Genomic DNA, 24,842 nt, shown 5'->3' on the forward strand with positions numbered 1-24,842 from the left:
TTCCATAGATGAGAGAAATCATATGATAATTGTCTTTCTCTGCTTGACTTATTTCACTTAGCATTATCTTCCTCCAGTGCCGTCCATGTTGCAGCAAATGTTGAGAAATCGTTCTTTTTGATAGCTGAGTAATATTCCATTGTATAGATGGACCAGAACTTCTTAATCCAGTCATCTGTTGAAGGGCATCTCGGCTTAAGGAGCCCTGTTTTATTTAGAGGCAAATAGTATTTAGGACAACATCCAGGTGTGTGAGATGCTCATTGTTCTTATGGTGTCTTTGCTTCTAGGCCTTTTAGCAAGGAAAAGAGTATTTTATTTTTCAGGGGGGGAGACTACAAGCTCATTGATATTCCCAAATCAAATGAAGATTTTTAGGTTGGTTTTTAATCACATTAAAAGTCTTGTTTTTTAATAGCATTATCCTATTAACATAATTCTTTTATTCTACAGTATGTCTGAAATAGTTTCAAAATAATAATACCATTATCACTACTATTAGACTACTGAATGTGATTTAAATTTTCTTTGTCCAATTCCCCCCCCCTTAGAATATATCCTAATATGGATACAAATTCTGTGTTTGAAAGTCACTGGAAGAAATTCTTTATACTGGGTGACCATGCTGCCAGATTGATATGAAACTTGGTTTGTTTCATTTTGTATTCAATTTTTAAGAATTTTTTTCCTTTTTACTTGTAAAAAAAATTTCAAAATCAAAACTTACATAAAATAAGTTACACAGAAGTCTCACTTATATTCCCATTCCTAGCACTGTTTCCTCCCTTCCCCATGGGTAGCCACCATTAGTTTGTTTGTTTGTTTGTTTCTTTTTTTAAGATTTTATTTATTTGAGATAGAGAGAGAATGAGACAGAGCATGAGCACAAGGGTGTGGGATGGGGACGGCCGGAGGAGAAGGAGAAGTAGACACCCTGCTGAGCAGGGAGCCCGATGCGGGGCTCCATCCCAGGACCCCGAGATCATGACCGGTGCTGAAGGCAGACCCTTAACTGACTGAGCCACCCAGGTACCCCTAGTTTTTTTCTTTTTGTATTTTAGAAAAATTTAAGAAGAAATATAACATATAAAGTATTCCACATATAATATTCCACTATATAATATTCATTTTCTGATACCACAGTTGCATATTATAAAAACAGTATTTTGCATCTTGTTTTTTAGCTTCCCTCTGTAAACCAGTGATCACTAGTGAGATGTAAGATTTGTTTAAGACCGGCTCCTGCCATGACAAAACACTCAGGTCAGAGAAGCACATAGGTTCCCTAAAAAACTTGTACACGAGCGTTCCTAGCAGCTTTATTCGTGATAGCCAAAATCTGGAAACAAGCCAAATGTTCTTCAGCAGGTGAATGTTAAGCCATGGCTGGTCTCTAGCACGGAATACAGAATAATGAAAAGAAACAGACTATTGATACCACATCTTGGATCTTAAGGAACTATGGGGACTTTAAAATCCAGTCTTCAAAGGTCACGTACTATATGATTCCATTTATATGGCATTTTTGAAATGACAAAATTGGAGAAATGAGAACAGATTTTGTTTACCAGATGCTGGAAGTGGGGAAGGGAGGAGGTGGCTGTCGACCTAAGAGGTAGCGGTAGCACGAGAATCCTCATGATGGTATTGTTCTGTCTCCCCAACATTACATGGAACTAAACACACACACACACACACACACACACACACACATCCCTACACATGCCTGACTGACTGTAAAACTGGTGAAATTTAATAAGGTCAGTGAATTGTGGTCAGTCGATTACAGTGTAGTTATACTGGAGGATGTTAGATTGGGGAAAACTGGGTGAAAGGTATTCAGGATCTCTGTTATTTCTTAGAGCCACATAGGAATCTAAAATTACCTTAAGTTTTTTTTAAAAAGTGAAGTTGTTTATATACAGAAATCTATTGCATGTCTATACACTAATAACAGAGTAGCGGGACAGGAAATTAAGAAAATGGTTTACAATTGCACCAAAAAAAAAAAAAAAGAATAAAATACCTAGGAATAAGCTTTAACCAAGGAGGTGAAAACCTGTACTCTGAAAACTATAAGACAGTGATGAAAGTACTTAAAGATGATGCAAACAAATGGAAAGAAGTTCCACGCTCATGGATGGAAGAATTAATATTGTTAAAATGTCCTTGCAACCCAAAGCAGTCTACAGATTCAGTGCCATCCCTGTCAAATACTAACAGTGTTTTTCTCAGAACTCAAACAAATAATACTAAAATTTGTATGGAACCACAGAAGACCCTGAGTAGCCAAAGCAGTCTTGAGAAAGAACAACAAAGCTGGAGGTAACGCAATCCTAGATTTCAAGATAGACTAGACTACAAAGCTGTAGGAGTGGAAACAGTATGGTGCTGGCACAAAAATAGACTCACAGATCAATGGCACAGAATAGAGAGCCCAGAAATAAAAGTGAAGTTGCTTGATGAGATGTGAGAGTAGAACAAAGCAATTTTCCTAATTGAATGTAAAATGTGAATTGGTAACCAAGATTAATGTACTAAGTTTTAAATAGGCATTTGACTATTTCAGCTATATTTCTATACATTTAAATATTCTAGACTTGTTTTTGAAGTTACTTGCTGGAAAAATTTGGAACTGCCTGATATTAGGGGTCATCTTTCCTTTGGGCATACACAGTGTTTTGGTTTGAGTGTGGGCACCTCTTTCAGAAAGGGAAGTTAGACGGCAGTGTAGTTCTGTGCTTTGTCTAGTTTTCCCTCCAGCTTCCCTAAAACCCTGAAGGCATAAAACATGTCTTTTCTGTTCACCCGTGTGTTCCCTGGGTTAGTATAGTGTCTGGAACACAATAAAAACTCAACGAATATTTGGTGAGTCAGTCCTGTCTTTCTAGATACTCTTGCTGTTTCTTCATGGGTAGAAAGAAGAAAGCTTGTAGGATTTAAATACATGAGAAACGTATATATTAAAATAAGTGAAAATTGCTTAGCAGGTAACTAGAAGTGATAACATGAAATTAAGAAAAGGAAAAAAAAATTAGGATATTAGAATCACCTTGTGACTTGAAAATTTTATGAGAGGAGATTCTGGGGAGGAAGTCTTTGCATACATTTATGATCCCTGATCTTTGTCAACTCCCAGTTGAATTGGTGAAAATTCCAAGCATAAATAACACATGATGGTGGCCAAGCATATGGGATTAACTGGCACTTTGAAACACCGCAGTTTAAGTATTTTGAAGATACCATTTGTTTATTTATGTATTTTTTTAAAGGTTTATTTATTTTGGAGGTAGAGCTGGGGGATGGGCAGAGGAAGAGGGAGGGAGACTCTCCAGCAGACTCCCCACTGAGTGCAGAGCCTGAGATCCTGAGATCATGACCTGAGCCAAAATTAAGAGTCGGACACTTCACCAGCTGAGCCACCCAGGGGCCCTGAAGATATCTTTTAAAATTTCAAAAGTGAGCTTTCAGGTGTCTGTCCTACAGAAATGAAAAGCACTAATATGTACATATAAGCATAGTTATTGTATCATCGTTTGCACTGACGAAAAATGAGAAACGAGCTGGATGTTTGCCTATGATCAGGGAAGAGATGAATGAATTGTTTTACATTGATATCATGGAATATTATGGCACCTACTAAATATTTACTAACCTGGAAAAATATCCATGATGTATTAAGAGAAAAAAGACAGTGTGATAATGTGATCCCTTACTTATAAAAATGTAAATGTGGATGGGAACCTTAAGTACATATGGGTCTTTCCTGTGTGGCCATCAAGAAGGTGTCAAATGGGTGCACACCCAACTCTTCACATGGTTACCTCAGCTTGGAGGCTGGAGGGCAGAGAAGGAAAGCTACTGGCTTTTTGACTTAGTATATATGTATTATGTAAAAATTAAAAAAGTTTAAAGGCTTACTAAAACTCTTTTCCTTTGAAAAGTAAAAAGGATAATGTGAAATCATGTTGGTCACTATGAAAGGAGTGGGGCTGTGATTTCCTACAGTAAGGGAGTGGTTCAGGTGACTTGCTATGTGCCTCTCCCCTTTTATTGTTCTCATTGTCTTTTACTGAAATTTATTTTGGTATTTTCATCATTTTTGACCATTGTTTTTCCTTGACTGGCAATTTAAAAGTATGCTTGAGTCTTCTTATGATAAAGAATGTCCTTTTATCTGAATCTTTCCATCTCTTTCTGATTTATTAATCTGATTGTTCAATTTTCTTTAGCTTGAAGATGACATTATTGTCAAACAGAATTACTTTAACACTATAAAAAATTTTGCACTTCAACTTTCTTCTGAAGAATGGATGATACTAGAGTTCTCCCAGCTGGGCTTCATTGGTAAGAAAAGTGTCCGATTTATCTACTCTCCAGAAATAACTGTGACTCTTGGAATCTTAAACTAATTTTTTTACCTTAAAATTGTCTTTGTTTTCCTCTGCAAATGGATTGCTTTAGAGGAAATTTAATTTAGGTAAACTTCTACATACGAAATGATGAATGTCACGCCAAAATAATATTTGGATACTTCTAGGATTGCAGTATTTACTGTGGAGTACACGCAGCCAGCCAGCCATGGTCCTGGGCATGTCTGATTTCTTCTCTGATCCCTCCAGTCGCTCTTTTACGGCCCAGTGCTTTCGCAGGATTGGGGTTCTTTTAAAAAGAATGCCACGCTAAATGTTTTCTAGTATGAATTCCTGGCGTTTGATGTAGTCCTTGAAGTTCTTGTTCAGTGATTAACTCATATTCATTTGTTGCTTTCATAGACTCATTAAGGTGCTCATTTAAAAAAAAATTTTCCACTAAAATCCCTAGATTCTGCAATTAAAGAGAACATGATTAAAGTTGCAGAATTGCAGGAGGTTTACAGGTTTTAGAAAACACCCAGAGGATAACATTTCACTTCCTATAGTACGTTAAAACTTTAAGTATTAGAGGCTGGGCCTTTGACCTTGTTGGTCGCTTATCTCAAAACTTAGGAATCAAAAAATGTCTTCACTTGTGAAAGTTTCACTGAAGACAGAATAAGGAGACCTTGTTTTTTGCATTTATTGATTTGGTTAATTCTTTTTTTTTTTTTTTTTTTTTACCTAAACCTAAAAGAACCCAAAGTTCCCCCCCCCCTTTTTTTAATGGGAAGAATTTTAATAAGATGTGAAGGAAAAATCTCTGACTTGGTTCTTGAATCCTGAGCCAGTAGCTGTATGATAGGTTTTATAATGGAGAAAGTCAGGAGTTCGGTAGTTCTGTTTATACCCAGGTGTCAACTCAGAATGTTTAGTTAAAGCAGCTTTGTTTGCTTTTGGTAAGACAAGTGGGGAAGTTATTCCTAATGACTTCTATTTGAAAGCACAAGCTTTAATGTATTTGTTGTACAGATCTCATTTATTTAAGCCTTTTTGTTGGTTGGTTTCTTTATAACAGCTATTGACGGAGAATGTTTTTTCAGGTAAAATGTTTCAAGCACCAGACCTCACCCTGATTGTGGAATTCATATTTATGTTCTATAAGGAGAAACCCATTGATTGGCTCTTGGACCATATTCTCTGGGTAAAAGTCTGCAACCCTGAGAAAGATGCAGTAAGTTGATTTCTTGTGAGGGTAGATGTAAGAGTGCTGACAAGAAATGACTCCTGTCTTTGGCCCGTCATTTTGTTTACATTCAGTCCATGACCTCTCTTGGCTACGTGCTCAGGGCTCATGATGATTAATACACACATAGGTTAGAAATGCCACCTTAGGCTGTGATGGAGAGAGCTTGCTCTGGTCTCCCGTGTATCTGTTAGAGATGATGGAGTCTTTTTCCCTTCCTGACACACAGGTGGTACTAGGAGATCTAATTAAAGGTTAGCTGTCAACTAGGTGCATGCAAACCCTTTGATCTCACTACAGGGTCCTTGCTCACTACAGTGTGTCCTCTTCTCTATCATATCTGTGGACCACGGTCCAGACCTTGCAGAGAATAACAGCATGGTCGGTTTCATCCCACCCAATTCTCCCCCCACATACACATCATCGGTTACCTTGAATAAAGCTCTGCTTTCTCAGTTTGAGGGATACTTTACTGTCCCTCCCCTACCTTCTAACAGGGGAAGAGGCTTCTTTTTTTGTATCTCATCAAAATGACTTTCAGGGAGCCAGATTTTGTAAATGAACAGTTAAATAGATAGCTGAAAGAAAACAGTGTTTTCACTTAAGATTTGAAGAGCTTGCATGCTCTCCTGAACTGACAAAAAGTTCCTAAATTAGAGGGACTTTTAAAGAACAGTGGAAAATCCTGTAAATCGGTGAAGTCTACTTTTCTTTAAATTGCAGATAAATGTTGGCGATGTCTTTGGGCTCTGGTACTTCGTTACTGTGGGCTATAGATGTTCTCCTATCTGTCCGGGGGGCGGGGGGAGGGTGGTTATTTCAGCTTTCTTCACACTCTCTGTCACCTTTCTTTTTTCAAATACCTTTGGGACAATATCAGGCCCCAACACATCTGGAAATAAGGAATAAAATAGAAGTAATATTTTATACCAAAACAATGGCAAGTCAAAAAGTACTTTTTAGTATATTACTGGCAAGAAACCAGTGTTCATACTAATTGCTGACCTTTGGGGTGATGGTAGCAAGTAAGTAAATGATTATTTTTGTTTAATCATGTTATTTTCATAGAAATCTTATTGTAAAAAGTAATTAGATGTGTTTTCCTCATCCAATTTGAATTGTACCTCTGGGAAAAAAATAAGTATTTGGTGTAAGCATAAGTGTGAATACACATTCTTAAAAATAAGTCATTTTTGACACATAGTAACAGGAAATCCTTCTTATGGGGATGTGCCTTTATAGGGATGACTTAACATTCATTCCACAAACATTTAATTTGACTTCATGACCTTAGTATATTATCTCGAATAGTTTGATCATCTTACCTGCCACTTAGTTTTTAGGACCCTGCCTTCTGGTGTTTATAAGCTATTGTTACATTCCTTTGTTTTGTTTTGTTTGTCTTTAAAACACTTTCTTAGAGTGAATCGTGGAATGTAGCCAAATAGCAAAGTAGCTACTTTCCAATGATGATTGAACATATAAATTGATTTGTACAATTCATTTTTATGATGTAAGTCCTGACCTGTATTTTCTTTGCGATTTGCAGGCATTTTTATTGTGGGACATACAAAAATTCATGTGATCTTTACACTCCTACAGTAAACTTGCGTTCAGTCGGTCCTGTGCAGTATTTTATCTCCTATAGGGTTAGGGGGGTCTGAAATGAGTCTGGGAGGTGAGAATCTCTGATGGGGAAAATTAAAGCCATTTAAATCATCTATAAATTTTAGCACACAGCCCTTTGGCCAGTTTGATCTATATATTCTGTCACTGCTCCTTAGGCCATGTTTTTCTGTGGCCCATTAATTCTTCAGTCGCTTCCACCAGGGTGTCAGGAAGCCGTCACCACATACTTACCTCCAGAACAATACCTCTTTGACGGTGGTCTGGAAAACCCCTCCACGCACTCACACATTCTCCACAGGTTTCTCAACCCACTAGCACTCTTTAGGCACGAATGCATCCTTTGTTTTATTGAGAGGCTCCGTCTCGGGCGCCGTTGGTTCTCTTCTTCCCCTCCCCCCCACCCCTGCTCTTCTCCTTTACTCTCCCTTCCTTCCTTTCCCTCGCCTCCACCTGAGTAGTCAAATCTGTGTAAACAGAGTATGTTCCATTACCGCTACTCTAGAGTTAGCAATAACGGTAATGAAGTAAAACCTCTTGAGAAAAATTAAGCATTTTAGTCCAGGAAATTATTGGAGGCCTTTCCACGTGGAAATGTCTTACAAATAAAGACATACAAGTAGGCCTAGAACTTGTAAACGCCACTGAAAACGAGAGGAGTTGATAAAAGCCTGACAGGATAGCTGGGGCTGTCTTGAAGTACCGAGTTAACACGCAGGGAGAGCCCTGCTGGCATCATGGGGTTCACACACCAGGACCAAGCGTGAGGACAGGTTGTGATCTGAAGTCTGGCCCAGGGGGCACTTCACCTGGAAACACGAGGGTCCCGTAACTGTGCTGAGTTGAATTGTGGAACCTGAATTACCATGTACTTGCTATGGTCAAGCTGTTGCCTTGCATTTGCACCTTACTTCGGTGAAACAAAATGTGCCTTTTACTATTTGCAAATTCTTCATTATATTATTGGTTAAAGATATTCTGTATATTTGGACCAAACCTCGAGTTTATAGTGTGTGCATTTTAATATTAAAAGTCAAATGTTCATTTTGACATACACTGAAGATGGTTGAAATTAAATCCTTACCTCTTCTCTTGGTTGTGCTTATTTTAAATTTCCGTATCGAATCTGTTTATCAAGTAGGTAGCGAATCTCTTAGTGTCTTAAAGAGGACCCTAAAAATTATGACTTGGAATTATGAGATGAAGTTGGATTTTCTTTTCAATATTCTTTAAAAGGACTTCTGGAAGGGGCACCTGGGTGACCCAGTCGGTTGAGCATCTGACTCTTGGGTTCAGCTCAGGTCGTGATCTCACGGTTGTGGGATCGAGCCCCACATTGGGCTCCATGCTGGGTGTGGAGCCTGCTTAAGATTCTCTCTCTCCCTCTCCCTCTGCCCCCTACCCCCACTCTGTCTCAAAAAAAAAAAAAATTAATAGAAGGACTTCTGGATTTTCTGATGAGGACAAGATTTCACTTTGTAATGTGACACTAACATGATTTTTTTTTCAATATTTAGAAACATTGTGATAGACAGAAAGCAAATCTACGAATTCGCTTCAGACCTTCCCTTTTCCAACATGTTGGGCTGCATTCTTCTCTATCAGGAAAAATTCAGAAACTCACGGTTGGTGATTTGATTTTATTTTTCTCATGCGCATACAGTTTGATATTTAGTGTATAGCCATTGATTGCTCTTCTTAAGTATAAATACACTATGTTGTGTTTAACAGCATACGTGTCTCTCTTCCTAGGATAAAGATTACATGAAACCATTACTTCTCAAAATCCATGTAAACCCACCTGCGGAGATATCTACTTCTTTGAAGGTCTATCAAGGACATACACTGGAGAAGACTTACATGGGGGAGGATTTCTTCTGGGCTATAACCCCAGTAGCCGGAGACTACATCTTGTTCAAATTTGATAAGCCAGTCAATGTAGAAAGGTTGGTGACTGTTGAAATCTATTTGGTCTTAACGATTCTACACCTCTTATTCATAGCGTGATTTATGATGGATTTTGTGTGTGTATAACAAATGTGAGGAGACAGTGGGTCCCAAATGTTAGGTTATAAAATACACTTCCTACAACTTGGTAGTAAAATGGGTGTGTTGTTTTCAGATATGACATTAGCCCCTAGCATGTTTGGTAAATTCTTTTGGTATTGTTGAACATATATTTAGTATAGTTTTTTAGTACTTTAATGTAAAACTCTCCCTCACAATATAAAATTAGTTTTCATGTCCTTATTCTAGAATATCCCCTGGGATTTGACTGAGAGCGAGTCAGTTACCTAGCAAATTGGCTGAAATTATCAATTTGACAGACTATGACTATCCCCAGCCAGTGATTTTACAAATGCTGGCTTGCTTTTAGACCACTGTGGAAGAATTTATAACCTTTCTGTATTTTTCAGAATTTATGTTCATTTTACAAAATTTAGGACTCTTTTCTCCCTGTTTTTTAACAGTCATGATTCCTCTGACCTCCCCTTGGCTTTGGGTGTATTCCCCAGACTGTACTCTGTCTGTGGTACACTTAAATGTGATCCCCGAGTGGAGTATAATTCTGTAGCCCATGGCATGTTGTGTCATGTATTCTCGTGTGAGGGCTCTCCAGTTTTTAGAACCCACCAAAGATCATTTGGAATCATTCTGTTTAAAGTTGCCAGAAATAATGCATAGTTATGTTATTAATTTTATTTTATTACTCTAAACTGATTCTAAAGAGGAATTAAGTGTGTAAAAATGTTTTGGGCAATGGGAATATCACTGGAAAAACAAAAACACTTTTGAGTAATATTTTGCATTTATGAGTATATAATATTTTGTTGTTATTTAATGTTCATTTTTTTTGCTAGTATGATATTCAGCACTCTGGGGTAATATTTACCACACTTAAAAGAGTCTAGGGGCACCTGCATGGCTCAGTTGGTTGAGCATCTGACTCTTGATCTCAGCTCAGGTCTTGATCCTCAAGGTTGTGGGTTCCAGCCCCTTTATGGGCTTCATGCTGGGTGTGGAGCCTACATGAGAAAGAGTCATCATAAATATTTGATATGAGGTTAATATCCAAAATATACAAAGAACTTACACAACTTAACACCAAAAAAACCCCCAAATGATTTGATTAAAAAATGGGACAGAGGACCCGAATAGACATTTTTCCAACAGATGAATGAAAAGATGTTCAGCATCAGTAAGCATCAGGGAGCTGCAAGTCAAAACAGATACCACCTTACATCAGGTAGAATGGCTAAAACCAGAACGACAAGAAATAACACGCGTTGGCGAGGGTGTGGAGAAAGGGAAACCCTCATGCACTGTTGGTGGGAATGTAAATTGGTGCAACCACTGTGGAAAACAGTATGGAGGTGCCTCAAAAAAATTAAAAATGGAAATACAACATGATCCAATAACTCCACTGTTGGGTATTTATCTAAAGAAGAGGAAAACACTAATTCAAAAAGATACTTACACCTCTATGTTTACTGCAGCATTATTTACAATAGCCAAGATAGGGAAGCAACCCAAGTGTCCGTCAGTAGACAAATGGATAAGGAAAATGTGGTATATGTACCCACAAGGGAATATTACACAGCCACATAAAGGATGAGATCTTGCCGTTTGTGACAACGTGGATGGACCTAGAGGGTATTAGGCTAAGTGAAATAAATCAGCCTGAGAAAGAAAAAATACCGTATAATTCCACTCCAGAATCTTAAAACAACCCACAAGTAAACAAAAAGTAGAATCAGACCTGTGAATACAGAACACAAACTGGTAGCCAGAGGTGGGGGGAGAGGTTGGACACAATGGTGAAGGGAGAGGTAGGTGCAGGCTTCCAGTTACGGAATGGATAAGTTGCTGGAATAAAAGGCACAGCCTAGGGAATATAGTCAGTGATAGTGTGATGGCTCCGTATGGTGACAGATGGGAGCTGTGCTTGTGGTGAGCACAGACTAACATACAGAGGTGTTGAATCACTGTGTTGTATATCTGACACTAATGTAACGTGTGTGTCAGCTACACTCAATTTTAAACAAAGAGTCATCCTAGAATTAGAAACAATTTTTTCACCTCCGTAAATCAGAATAGTCTCAGACCATGTCTGTTGGTTTATTTTTAGCAAGTTAAACTAGTGCCAGCAAAGAATCTGCTAAGGAATGCATGTATTGAAGATCACATTTCTTAACAAATATATTTACAGTAAACTTTATAAAGTAATATTTGCGTGACCCTACTGAGGACCCATTTCTAGTAAAACACAATTCCTTTAAAATCATAGTACCTCTGAATTTTCTTAGAGCTCACGGAGAGACCCACCCTGCCTAGAATAAAGGAATCACTTTTGACTTGCGCAGTAACTTACTTGCAGAGAGGGGGAAAGCAGAAGTTGTATTTATCAATACAGAAATTACGTTTAGGGAAAATATTTTCTGACTATATAACATGATATGTTTTGATTACACAAATATGAAAAATGGGAAAAAAAAAATCACAACCCCAGAGACATCATTGTGACCGTATTGGCNGCCGTTTTGGCCCTTTTTTTTTTTTTTTTTGTAATTCTGTGCACTTTCTACTTTGAAAGCCATTATGGTCTGTATGTAATTTTATATCGTATATTTTCCATCATAATTTGTCATAAGTGATTCACAAACATTTTAATAGTTGCACAGTATCCCCATTGCCGGGCTGTACCATCATTTACTTCTTCTGATTTTAAACTTCGTAGATTATATTGAGTTTTTCACTATGAATAATCACACGGTAAACACCTCTGAATCAGTCTGTCTAAATGGCAAATTCTGTCCATCATTCTTCTCTTAAAAGTGGCTTCCCCTGTCTTGTATTGTTGCATCTATAGCCGAGATCATGAGTGGCCCATAGTTACAGGAAGCCGCATTTCCAAGTCAAAGATGTCTTTTTTAAAAAAAGATGTCTTTCATCTGAAAATGTTGGGATTAATTTTTGGTGTAGCTTAGAGGGAGCTTACCTTAGAGGGTGCCCTTCCCTGTGGAACATTGGAAAATCCGGTCTTCGTCACAGGTGATTTTTGCCCACCAAGACCACACTGCATCATAAGCATACTGTAACTGCTCCTTGTGGAGGACTTTTCATCTACCGGCTACATTGTCAGTTCTCTAAACTCCTTGCTACGGTCAGGTGAGGTCGGTGGGAATCTGCACTGTCCAGAGGAAACTCAGGCTCAGGCAGAATTCTCAGGTTAATTTACTTTCAGGCTACTAGTACTAAAATTATTTGTATTGGAAAAAGCTAGTCTTTGAACTTGCCATGGCTTATGGCTGTGCTGGTGAAAATTTCCTCCGATAGAAGATACAGTATATGATTCTGCAGCCTTGATTATCCCTCTTGAGACATGTCTATATTTAAAAGTGTAAATAGCATAAAACTGTCCTTTTAAAAAAAATCTGTTAAATGTTTATGTTAAGCAACGAACATATGCCTTCTGATGGAAGGAATTCACACATCCCCTAAGGGTCGCGTCCTTAAGTCTCCAAGTTCCTGGCAACTAGTCAGAATACATACGTATGTGCCCTTGCTACGCGCTCTGGTGCCCTGCGCTCTGCAGTCAGAGGCTTGCTTAGAAAGCTCACTCGGAGGTAAGGCCATCTTCTCGAATCTTCGTGAAGTCTGGTCTGACTCATACTTTTATTTTTATGTTTGCCTTTTCAGTTATTTGTTCCACAGCGGCAACCAAGAACATCCAGGAGATATTCTGCTAAACACAACTGTGGAAGTTTTGCCTTTTAAGGTATGCCTATTTTTTCCCCTAATTTTTCTTAAGAACTAAGACCAGGAAACTTGGTTTGAGGTTATTCTTGTTTATGAGGTGAAAGAAAGCTCTCATGATTGCAGGACTTTAGTGGCGAGCAAGATTCTTTTTTTTTTTTTTTTAAATATGGAACACTTAGTATATTCTCCCATCTGTCTTATTCATAGAAAGAGCCTCCCTTTTGTTTCCTGTTGGAAAATAACTTGGAAGTTCATACTAGGAAAATAAATGAATCATCATTTTACTTTAATGTTTAACTGCTGTTTATATTTTTGAGTCCCAAAAAACCACGTGGTTTTACTACCTGTTGTTTAATATACAAAATTCATTTACTGGTCTTCAAGGAGTGCTTAGATTTCTTTCAAGTTAACACAGTTTTTGATTTTTAATAAAAAAAATAGTGCCCTATTAAATTGGCTTAAATTTAAAATTAATTAAAATTTAAAATTTTCTGACCACAAATATATATATATATAGATTCAGATAGTTAAAAGACAAAAGACTATTTGCATTGACAAACTTTTTGAGGTTCAAGACTGAGATAACATTTTCTCTTTTTTAGAGATAGCTGTGCCACAAATGCCACTTTTATGTTTATTAAGATACACTGAATTTGTTTTAAATAGGAGTAATAATTTGTAAAGTTAATGTTTTTGTTCTATTTTAGAGTGAAGGTTTGGAAATAAGCAAAGAAACCAAAGACAAACGATTAGAAGATGGTTATTTCAGAATAGGTAAAACCTCCTACTTTAAACTAATAAAATGTCCTTCACTTTTCTGGACTTACTCCTGGAGTAATTTTAAATTCTTGTAGGATGTTAAGCACTTTAGGGTTACAGTTACCAGTGTCCTCCCAAGTTGTGTGCGTTCTGGGGTTTCAGGACATACTTTTACTATCTTGACCCAACCAGGATTTCAGATCAAAGGTTCATTTGCGGGTTCCTCTTTCTCTCCCCACCTGCTGTTTCATGGTTGGTAGTCACTGATAGATAATCTGCCTTCAGCTGCCTTCTGCACTCTTACTGGGTGACCTTCACTTGCAGGGTCCCAGCATCATCCTGGTGCTAGAACCTGTGCCTTAGCCCCTGCCTCCCTCCTGAGCTTTAGGTCTGTATTGAGATGCCTTCTTTTTCTTTCTTTCTTAATTTTTTTTAAAAGATTTTATTTATTTATTTGAGAGAGAGAAAGAGAGCGCACAAGCAGGGGGAGGGGGAGGGAGAGGGAGAAGCGGCTGCCTGTGGAGCAGGGAGCCTGATGCGGGGCTCGATCCCATGACCCTGAGATCATGACCTGAGCCGGGGCCAGATGCCCGGGTGCCCCTTGAGATGCTTTCTGACATGGCCACACGGCCATCTGCTCTGAGCATCTGTAACAGGGTCCTGTCTTTTGGTCACCATGGTTGTTGCCGTCACTATTCACCTGGTTGCCTAAGCCCAACCTTGGGAGACACCCTGAACACCCATCCCGCTTTTACTGTCCATTAGCATAAACTCCGTCTGTCTGGGAATGCGTAGTTCCCTGGCCTGGGATGGTGCTCTAGGCCTCTGCCTCTGTGTCTGTGCCAGAGAAGGACTGCATCTCCCTGCGTCCTTCCGTTGGCTTTGCCCAGAGCCCCTGCAGTTACCTTCTAAAACGTCCGTGTTACCATGACGTTACCCTGGGGAGAGACCTTAACGACTTTCCATTTTCACATTCCTTAGCTTCCATCCACTTTCACATCGTGTTTCCTTTGATTCTCAATTTCCCTCGTCCTGAGACTCTTACGCTCCTTGCTTTCATGTGCAGCCGTGTCTCTGGCCATTTTCTCCACCTGATACTCCTTCTAATGAATGATTTCTTATTTTCTGTTAAACCCTCTTCTCTGCTCTTCCTACCGCACTGTGTGTGCCTTTACTGTGTAGCCTTGCCGTGTTACAGTGTGGTCCCGTGTCACAGTTCAATCCAGTGTCACAGCGCGGTCCTGTGAGCTCGTGGGGGGAAGGGAGGGGGCGATGGCCCTCGGCTGTCTCCTGCAGTTAACATACAGCCTGTTATTGGAGAGGTGTCGGCTCAGCGAATGATGATATATTTTCTTTTTCTTAGAACAAATCAATGCTGTTCTTAGTGGTAGGCAGAAGAGAATATTGGTGAGTTTACACTGGAGGTATACAGAACAGATACGTTCTGAAAACTGTCTCTAGAGCAGTTTTCACATTTGGTGTCATTGTTTCTGCTGCAAGGCTTGCGTGATAACCCTAATTTTTGTGTAGTTTTGGTGGATAGAGGAGTTTCATTATTTCATATTTGGGTTATATCTTAGCTCACTTCTAGGAATGTGCAAAAAATTGGCTGCCCATCCAAGACATTTATCAACCCTATTACTGGTCCGTTATTTAGTTTCTGAGACTGTTGTTTTCTAGATTAGGAAAGCATAGGACATTGACCGTCTGTATTAAGTATGTGCAGTAATTTGAAGATGATGACCGTCTAAAACGTCAGCTCATACACGTTTAGAACCAAAGAGAACTTGCAAATCAGCCAGCCTAGGACCTTGTGTAACGAAAAGGTGCATCAGAAACAAAAAAACAACTGATTTTTTTCAATTGAATGTAAAAAATTCCGCTCCCTTAAGTATGCTTCAGTGGAATAGCGTCGCAGGCCTTCCTCATACTGAAACAGCCATAACTGGTGAAAATTGCTTTCAAAAAAATACAGCAAATGGAGAGACATTCCTCATGAAAATCTGAATCTCAGTAAGAACACGAAGAGTGTGGCATTTGAGACCTAACCCACTGCATTCCCCACACTGCCCGAGCTCAGACCGAAGAGCTGCTCTTTACACTTACTAGTAAGTTCCAGTGGTGAGGCGAAGAGCCTTGTCGGAGAAACACTGCAAGGACGGGATGGTGCGTGGTCAGGGCGTGGCAGGAGGGGCACCGCACGGGGCGTGGAAGTCTCGGCCAGTGCCAGGATTTGGGAATTCCAGCCACTCTTCAGTAATTTCCTCCTTCCATTCCCCTTTCTTTCCTGTCTTTCAGTGCTGACCTACCAGGCTGTTGGGTCAGGGACAAACATTAAATTTCTTGTTTGGAAAGCTAGTACAGGCACATGGTCCCAAATGCACATTAGAAAACATCAACTTAAGTTTCCTTGGCTTTTCTTTCCCCCCTACCCAGTGCTTCCCAGAGGCAATTCCTTTAACAACTTGTGTCCTTCCAGAAGTATTCTGTTCAGACTTAAAAATACTAGTATATTCTTTAAAGACACACAGTCACACACAAGTGAGAACGTGCTCCACAGCCTTTGTTCTGCGTCTTTTCTCTGACCAAAGTACACATGGAGACATATGGGCGATGCACGTTCCAAAAGGCTGTAACATTCCAGATGCACAGAAGATACAAATAGTAATGCAATGAGGACCTGTGCGTTGGCTTAACATTTGCCAATTCAGTTGTTCTTCCCGAATACCTTCTTTTCCTGTTCCGCCCAAGGGAACTACTGTCCTAAGGTTTGTGGTTCCCGTTTGCATGTACACTTCCACTACATACATATGATGTACTCCTGAACGATGCACAGGGTTATTTTGCGTGTTCTTAAATTTGGGAGACATGATAGCCTTCTGTGGTGTACAGTTTGTTTCCTTTCTCCATCATGAGAGTCAGCATGTGGACGTGTGTATCTATGCTCATTCACTTTCACTACGTGTGAATTTCCATGGGTGAATATATCACTGTCTGTTCTCCTGTTTGGTTATAAAGTTTGTTTCCATTTCTTTTTTTTTTTTTCCTGTTACTAACGATGCCGCTTTGAACAATTCTGCACATGTATGAGAGTTGCTCTGCGTTGGGAATGCAAGTGCGTCTTTAGCTGCATTATCTTCAGTTTTACCTTATTCTTTGTATTCTTTCTTCATCTTTTAATTGGCTGCCTAGTATTCCCATGTATTAGCATATCATAAATTATAGCCAGTCACCTAGTGATGGATGGTTGTTTGAAGTTTTTGCTGCAATATATACTCTTTTCAGACAAGTGAGTGTGTATCTGCAGGATAAAATCCTGGGTGAAAAAAAATTTTTTTAAAGATTGGTTGATTGATTTTAGCTAGCGTGTGCGTGCATGCAGGGGGAAGGGGGAGGGGGAGGGAAAGAGTCTTAAGCAGATTCCCCTGGAGCCCAGAGCCCAACACAGGGCTCAATCTCACGACCCTGAGATCACAACCTGAGCCAAAACCAGGAGTTGGTCGCTTAACCGACTGCACCACCCAGATGTGCCCTGGGTGAAATTGTTTTAAAGAGGCCAGTTTTATCTTTAGGTAATTATCTTTCTAATTAAATGAGCTCATCAGATGACAGTATAATATCTCATTAAAGTGTTTAAGTTTCACAGTATTTTTCAGCCCTAAATCCCTTGCCTAACTCAATAATTCGGTAATACTTTTTTGTAGCATATACTTCTTACCCCAGTCCAGCCCCAACATGGCCATACTTTTATGAAATAAGATTATAAATAGCTTTTGAATAAAAACATTACTTTGGAAGTTGGTATTTTTTTTTAAAGATTTTATTTATTTATTCAACAGAGATAGAGACAGCCAGCGAGAGAGGGAACACAAGCAGGGGGAGTGGGAGAGGAAGAAGTAGGATCATAGCGGAGGAGCCTGACGTGGGGCTTGATCCCAGAATGCCGGGATCATGCCCTGAACCGAAGGCAGACGCTTAACCGCTCTGCCACCCAGGCACCCCTGGAAGTTGGTATGTTTAATATGACAAGTCTTCTTGGGGCGCCTGGGTGGCTCAGTTGGTTAAACGTAGGACTCTTGATTTTGGTTCAGGTCATGATCTCAGGGTTGTGGGATTGAGCCTGGCATGGGGTTCCACACTTGGCGTGGAGTCTGCTCGTCCCTCTCCCTCTGCTCCTGCCCCGGGTCACACGTGTGCACTCTCTCCCTCTTTCTCAAATAAAAAATAAATCCTTAAAAAAAAATTACAAGTTTTCTCTGGTATGGTTTTCAAGCTGAACATATCTTACTAAAAGCATTATGTTGTAAAATTCTAGAATAGACGGCATAATCCACACGTGATAGCCCTTGGTCCAGATGTGGCCCACTTCCTGTTGGTTTTTCCCCCGTACTTCCTGTTTTTGCTTAGAATGTTTAATTTTTTTCACTTTTATTTTTAAATGGTTTGAAAAAAATGAAAAGAATTCTATATTGTGACATGTAAAAATTATAACAAATTTAAATTTTGGTGTCTGTAAATAAAGTTTTATTGGAACACAGCCATGCTCCCTTAGCTCCCTTATTTCCGTAGCGTCTGTGCGTTCTGATGCTCTGACAGCAGAGACGAGCCAGGAGTCGCGGTAGAGACCAGCGCGGTTCTCCGATGGCTTTGACCCGGCACTCGGCATGCTGCAAATAGCGAGCGCCACACACACCCGCACGCCAGCGTCCTGGGACGTTTTTCAAAAAATGACCAGTGCTTGCCCATGATGCAAGAACTGCAGAAGTGGACTTTGAATGTCAGTGCTTTTTAACGCTGTGGAAATGTGGAATTTTTTACAAAGTCAGATGGCAGATCGTCGTGATTATTACGCCGTGAAGCAGCAGCTGTGCTGGGGAATACGTTACTGTCCTGAGCGCCCACGGCGTTCCCAACTCACAGGAAAGCAGAGGTCAGAAGATTAGAAAATTTAGAGTATTTCACCGCAGCAGAATTTCTTCACAAAAATAAAAAAATTCAAATAAGGCTGTAACCAAAGTGAGTTTAGCCAAATAAATAAAACCAGTTACAAGTAGTGAGTTAAAGCATATTTAATTGGAGCAGCCAAAGATGCACGTGCAGATAAAATAAACTTATTTAAGACCATCAGGCTTTTGGCAATAACCAGCGGCTTCAAGAATTGAGGACATTGGGAACGATATCAGTCAAAAAACAAAGCAAAGACTATTGGCTGCGTAAGTGCTAATAATGTGATATGGTATTTATAGCATATTTAAACTACATGGAAATGAGAACAAAAGGCAGGTGATAACTCAATGTAATCATTGGAAGATTATTAATAATTGGCAAAATGTAATTTTTTAAAGTCAGACTGAGAACTTAAAGAAGTATGTGGTAATATCTAGAGTACCAATAAAAAGAATATAAAAATTAAATAAATGGCTATGTAAAAAAAAAGGGGGGAGGTCAGAAAGAGAAAATAATTTAAGCCATAGAGTTTTTGAGGGTTTCCTCCCTATTGTAATTATAAGAATTATATTTAATACTTATGTAACAGATATGCACATCTTGTTGGGGAAACAACTCCCTTCACAGGTGATAAAAATACTGCAAATATTTCATTATGCCAGTTGTTTATTCTTTCTAAAACCCCAACAGTATAATTTTCCTCAGAATTCTGATCATCACTAAATGTTCTTAGTTGATTCCCAAGTGCTTGACACTCCTGTTTTTGTTTTTCGTTATTTTTTTTTTCATGGTCTTCGTGCATTTGTGTGTGTGAGGGTTTAGATGCACTAATGTAATTTGAACCTTTTTGGATGAGGACATTTGCAAGATCACTGTAAGAAATCCTGCGAGTGCAGAATATCTGGGGATATCTCAGTGCACAAAGTCATAACAAATGTAATCGTATGTGGGGAAACTGGATCTCGACCTGCAGTACAATGAAAGCCTAGAAAATCTTCTTGCACTAAGGTAACACTGGAATAAAAATAGGCTCAATTCTGTCATTTCCATAAAAAAAACAAAGCAAATTATTTCCTCGTCTCTTGATGAGTTGATAGAGGTTACAGGTACTGCCTAGTTGTTATTGGGAGTCCATGCCAAGCTTGAAGTGACTGAAGCATTGGCCTCTGCAAAGCCTGCATCAAACCAAGTACGGGCGAGAAGATTTTCCAAAAAGCTGAGGAAACACAAACCGAGTACAACGTGAAGTGAGTGGTGAAGACACGTACGAAGAAGGCGGCTTAGTTGGATGAATTTACAAAGCTTGTGAAAATGTAAGCTAAGTCAACGGTGATTTATTTTTTTATTCATCAGGTACTTTGCAGGAAATACTTGAATCTGTCAGGTATCGTTATTTTATTGAACCAGCAGCGACAGCAGTGAACTTGATTCACTCTCATGGACTCTGCCGCGATCAGTTCTGTGCATTTTTGCCAGAAATAGGAACTGAATAGTGTGGCTTGCCGGGCTACACAGCAGCTGTGGGGCTGAGCAGTGATAAATTTTATTGTGAAAAAACAAAACAAAACACCACTTTTTTTTTTTAAGTCCAGGAACAAGATTGAAAGTTTTTCCCAGTGAGAACTGCCCTTAACCACTGTTACCTCTTTGAAAGTTAGTTTTTGCTGCAGACTTGATAATGTTTAATTCAACCTAAAATTGACGAGACAAAATAGCACTTCCATGCAAACCTTGTATTTCAGCCAAGTCACTGATGACAGTTATGATTTCAACTCCAAGAAATATCAGACCAATCAAGGAGCTCCCACCCCTCCTCTGCAGTGAGGTGACACATAACAAGGCAAATATCAAGAAGAACCTAACGGAATTCCATAAATATCTTCCAAGTGATGAATATGTCCCATTAAAGTCATGTGCTTGTGAATGGATGTATTTCACAGTATCTAGGCTGCGTGAAAGGAAATTTTCAAGATAAAATATATAAAATCCCATGGATCCACATGAACAGATGAACATTTACAATCGATTTTAATGAGGAGGACCCTCTAATCCCAGTTAACTGAAATGTTAACCACCCCCCCCCACCGGAAAAGGAATTATGTTCTCCTTGGTACACCTGCATCAGCAAAAAAACCCAGAAGTACTCCGTGGTGGTTATTATAATTTGAATTTCATCAGTGAAAATTTTGTGGAAATTTTTTTCTCTCTTGGTAGAAGTACCAACCTGGTATCTTCACTTTTCCTCTCGGCCCACAAAGCCCAAAACATTTACCATCTGCCCTTTATAATAAGAAAAGGGTTGCCTGGGGAGCCTGGGTGGCACAGCGGTTAAGCGTCTGCCTTCGGCTCAGGGCGTGATCCCGGCGTTATGGGATTGAGCCCCACATCAGGCTCCTCCACTAGGAGCCTGCTTCTTCCTCTCCCACTCCCCCTGCTTGTGTTCCCTCTCTCGCTGGCTGTCTCTATCTCTGTCGAATAAATAAATAAAATCTTTATAAAAAAGAAAAAAGAAAAGGGTTGCCAGCTCCTGGCTTAGAGAAACGTGCCCGAGAACAAACCATTTTTCTGTCACTTTTTCAATAGCATTTCGTTGTGGTTTTAAGAATATTCCTCACAGCGAGAAAAATTGGATACAGAGCATGCTACCTTTTTATAGAACTTCTTGGTCCTATCCCTAAGTAGAGCTGTTTCTGCTTGGCATTTATAATGGCAGTTTTCTGTTAGAGCCTCCTGGACAAGGTATCACTTCTTAATTCCTTCTAGATGTGACATGGGAAAGGATACATACAGATGGCGCCCCTGCTCGAGGCCAACCATTGTATGTATGTTGGAAAGCATTGACGTGTTATTACTGACTTAACTCTCAAAGGGTCAGACTGAGCAATGGTACAGAGTATACTTGGTGAGATTTGGTTAAGCCACATTTTGTTAAAAACCTGCATGTTAAAGTATTTTTGATGCAAGAACAAATATGTGTGTGTGTGTGTGTGTGTAATATTTAATTTGCAGTAAGAAAAAGTTCAACTCTGCCGCTTTTAATAGGTTGCTTCTAATCTAAAGCATACACTTAATGAAAAATTTGAAAATTGAATAAAGGTAGAAAGAAGGGAAAAAATTCACCCAGGCCCTGTCTAACAACATCCACTGGAAATGTTCTGGTGTTTTTCTTCCCCGTTTTAAGTCTGTGATATGTTATGCGTGCCGATTTCAGCCTACCCAACACGTGTTGGTTTTTATTTTGAAGGAAAATTTGAGAATGGTGTTGCCGAAGGAATGGTGGATCCCAGTCTAAATCCCATTTCAGCCTTTCGACTTTCAGTTATTCAGAATTCTGCTGTTTGGGCCATTCTTAATGAGGTAAGTCAATGTGTGCTCTCAGTGCCAGCTTGGATGGTACGTCGTTTTTGTTTTTGTTTTTTTACCACATTTTGACTTCATACGTAAGGCCTTTATTGTACTTCTTGTTATTTTGTATTTCAGATTCATATTAAAAAAGTCACCAACTGATCATCTGCTAAGAAACCAGTACATTTTTTCCCTGTGAATTTGTTAATTAAAGATAGTTAAGCATGTTCCTTTTTTTTTTTTTTTAACTTGAACACTACCTCTTGTGAAATCTACTGTAGATAAGATGATTGTCATTTCCTCTTGGAAAGTGAACTTCCCATGGATAATTGCATTCATTCGAACCTAAGCTGTCCTCCAATCTTAACTTGACTCAAACATTTTACAGTTACGACAGCCTGTTAATATGACTTGTACTATTTTGGTATTATACTAATACATAAGAGTTGTACATATTGTTACATTCCTTAAATTTGAGAAAAATTAATGTTACATACATTTTATGAAGGGGGTACTTTTGAAGTTCATTTATTTTACTATTATAGACCCTCTTTTATAGATTATCAGGGATTATATATATATAAATATATAAATATACATAAAAATGTTATGGAGTTAATTTATTAGAAACATTTAAGAAGTACATATTTTTGTGCAGTAAATTTTTGAATCAATACTTTTTTTGAAAAGTTACCTTGCTTTTTTAAGTTCTTTCTATATTTTTCTTTGGAAATGCAAACATTACAAATTAATGCCATTTTTCAAATGCACTGCCATTTAAGAATGATTCTAGATTGATTTCCTAACTGAAGTACTTTTATAATTGCAGTGATTCTGAACAAAATATTTTCAAAGGCATTTGTCATTCCTTAAAGCCAAGATTTTAAAGACCAATGTCCTTCTTGAGGGTTATTTTACTATACTGTTTATGATGTAAAAAATCAGTCTGATAAATTTTAATGTGCAGGGGTCATGCATTCAACCCAAATTACCATGGACTCAACTCATTACATTCCCTCTGATATGTAAGATGACAAACTTTTTTCTTTTTAAATTTGTGTCTTTAATCCATGAGTTAGATGCATTATCTCTTGTTCATCCTTTTATATCTGCACCCATTTAATGAGTTCTGACGAAGTGTTTTCTAGGTAATGTTATTGTATGAGTCAAAATCATTTAATTTTAAAGAAAAAATTGTAATACTGGTTTTTAGGGAGAGGTATTGTAGCAGTTGTATGTTTTTGCAAAATGATTTATTCTGTCGGCATTATGAACTTACAGGTAAATTCGTATCTGAAGAGTGTTGCTCTTAATCATGTAATTCTAAATGGTATTACTACTGTCAACAAAAATACTGTCAGCCTTAGCAATCAGTGATCTTTACAAAAGTATTTGACTTGTAAGAAGTTCCGAATGATCAGTGTCAGCTCCCAACCAGTGCGTCGGGGGGCTGCGGGTGGCAGAGGCCTCAGGGGGCCAGAGGTGCCGGCTAGTCACCTCTCGTGTGGAGGAACTGCCCGTGGTTACCCAGGAGGCTGAACAAAGAGCTTCCAGACAGCCTTGTTTTCTGTACAGTGTGACTGAGTGAAAAATGTTGGGCAACACGGATAGGGTATGGTTCTTGCCATTACTCCTACTGGAATCATCGTCACTTTCCTTGATTAAAAAGTTACACATTGCCACGAATAATTTTTATGTTCAAGTCTAGTTAAACATTTTTACTGGTTTTTTAGATTTACTTTTCACTCTCTTTAATTGACTTTCTATTTTGTCCTCACGTTTCCCTGGCCTGATGCCCACAGGCCAATTTCATTTGAAAAGAATAACCTTTCATTATGAAACTTTGGCAGCTGTTGAACATCCTGACTGCTGGAACAACCAAGTATCAGGAGGGGAAGCTCTGGGGCGGGTCGAGAAGTCCTCTCATTTCCCCGCTTCCATAGTAGCCCACTCTGATTTTGGGGAGAAGAACCCCACACTGAAGATCAGGGAAGTGAGTTACTGCAGCTCCTCGCCCTTAGTTATGGCTGCTGGGTCTTGACACTGGTGAGCCATCCTGGCCGGCTTCTTCCTGTTCTGCTCAGTCTTCCCTCCCAGACTTAGCTCACCCTTCCCGTTCTGTGGATACTTTGAGCCACATCTCATCCATCTTTCACAAACTCTCTCGTGCACTCCTCCCCATGAATTGTTACCAGTGCCTAGTCCTGCCAGGAATAGTGCCTGGCACGTGGCAGGTCCCCAGTCCGGGTCTGGACGAGGGGACCAACTGTTCCAGCCCACACTCCTCTTTCTTTTTAACTCCCTTTACCTATGTTCCGTGCCACAGACTTACATACACGCTCAGCTCTCGAGCTTTTGGTTGTTCCTGGCGAGTGTGTGTGTATGGGTGTGCACACATTCTCCCACCTACCAGGCTTCCAGCTCCTGGGGGCAGGCCTGTAACTCATCCTTCCTGTCCTCTGGTGCAGCAGGTGTTCCGATCATCTCGTTGTTGGTCTCTGCCTGCCCCCCCTTCCTCCTCAGACCGTTAGAAACAGCCATGCTTTCCTCAAGCGTCACTGCAGTGGTAGCCCTTGAGAGTAGTTGGCGAGTCAAGTCTGGGACCGAACATTAGAGGAGGTGAAGAGTACCTGGGACTGAGGGAAGGATATACTTGGCCTCGAGAGGACACTGAACCACTTTTATCAGAGTAGTGAGTGGAGACAGTGTCCACTGATGTCCAGTATTTAATATAGAGAGAAATGGAATCTGGTTTGCATCTGGTATGTATTTCACATGAACGGTCAGACTCTCGAGCTGCGCTG

At 39.4% G+C, this 24,842-nt stretch overlaps 1 protein-coding gene across 2 annotated transcripts in view; it reads left to right on the forward strand.

The window, feature by feature from the left end:
• MGAT4A (alpha-1,3-mannosyl-glycoprotein 4-beta-N-acetylglucosaminyltransferase A) overlaps nt 1-24,842 on the forward strand; it is a 121,148-nt gene extending 96,306 nt beyond the window's left edge. For both annotated transcript variants that reach the window (XM_011225885.3, XM_011225886.3), the window contains exons 8-15: nt 4,233-4,347; nt 5,459-5,589; nt 8,745-8,852; nt 8,980-9,173; nt 12,928-13,006; nt 13,695-13,761; nt 21,938-22,050; nt 22,174-24,842. In XM_011225885.3, the coding sequence (XP_011224187.1) occupies nt 4,233-4,347; nt 5,459-5,589; nt 8,745-8,852; nt 8,980-9,173; nt 12,928-13,006; nt 13,695-13,761; nt 21,938-22,050; nt 22,174-22,200 (834 nt within the window). In that variant the 3' untranslated portion in view covers nt 22,201-24,842. The remainder of the gene's footprint in view (nt 1-4,232; nt 4,348-5,458; nt 5,590-8,744; nt 8,853-8,979; nt 9,174-12,927; nt 13,007-13,694; nt 13,762-21,937; nt 22,051-22,173) is intronic.

The sequence above is a fragment of the Ailuropoda melanoleuca genome, chromosome 4 (assembly GCF_002007445.2).
Source record: "Ailuropoda melanoleuca isolate Jingjing chromosome 4, ASM200744v2, whole genome shotgun sequence".
Classification (NCBI taxonomy): Eukaryota; Metazoa; Chordata; class Mammalia; order Carnivora; family Ursidae; genus Ailuropoda; species Ailuropoda melanoleuca.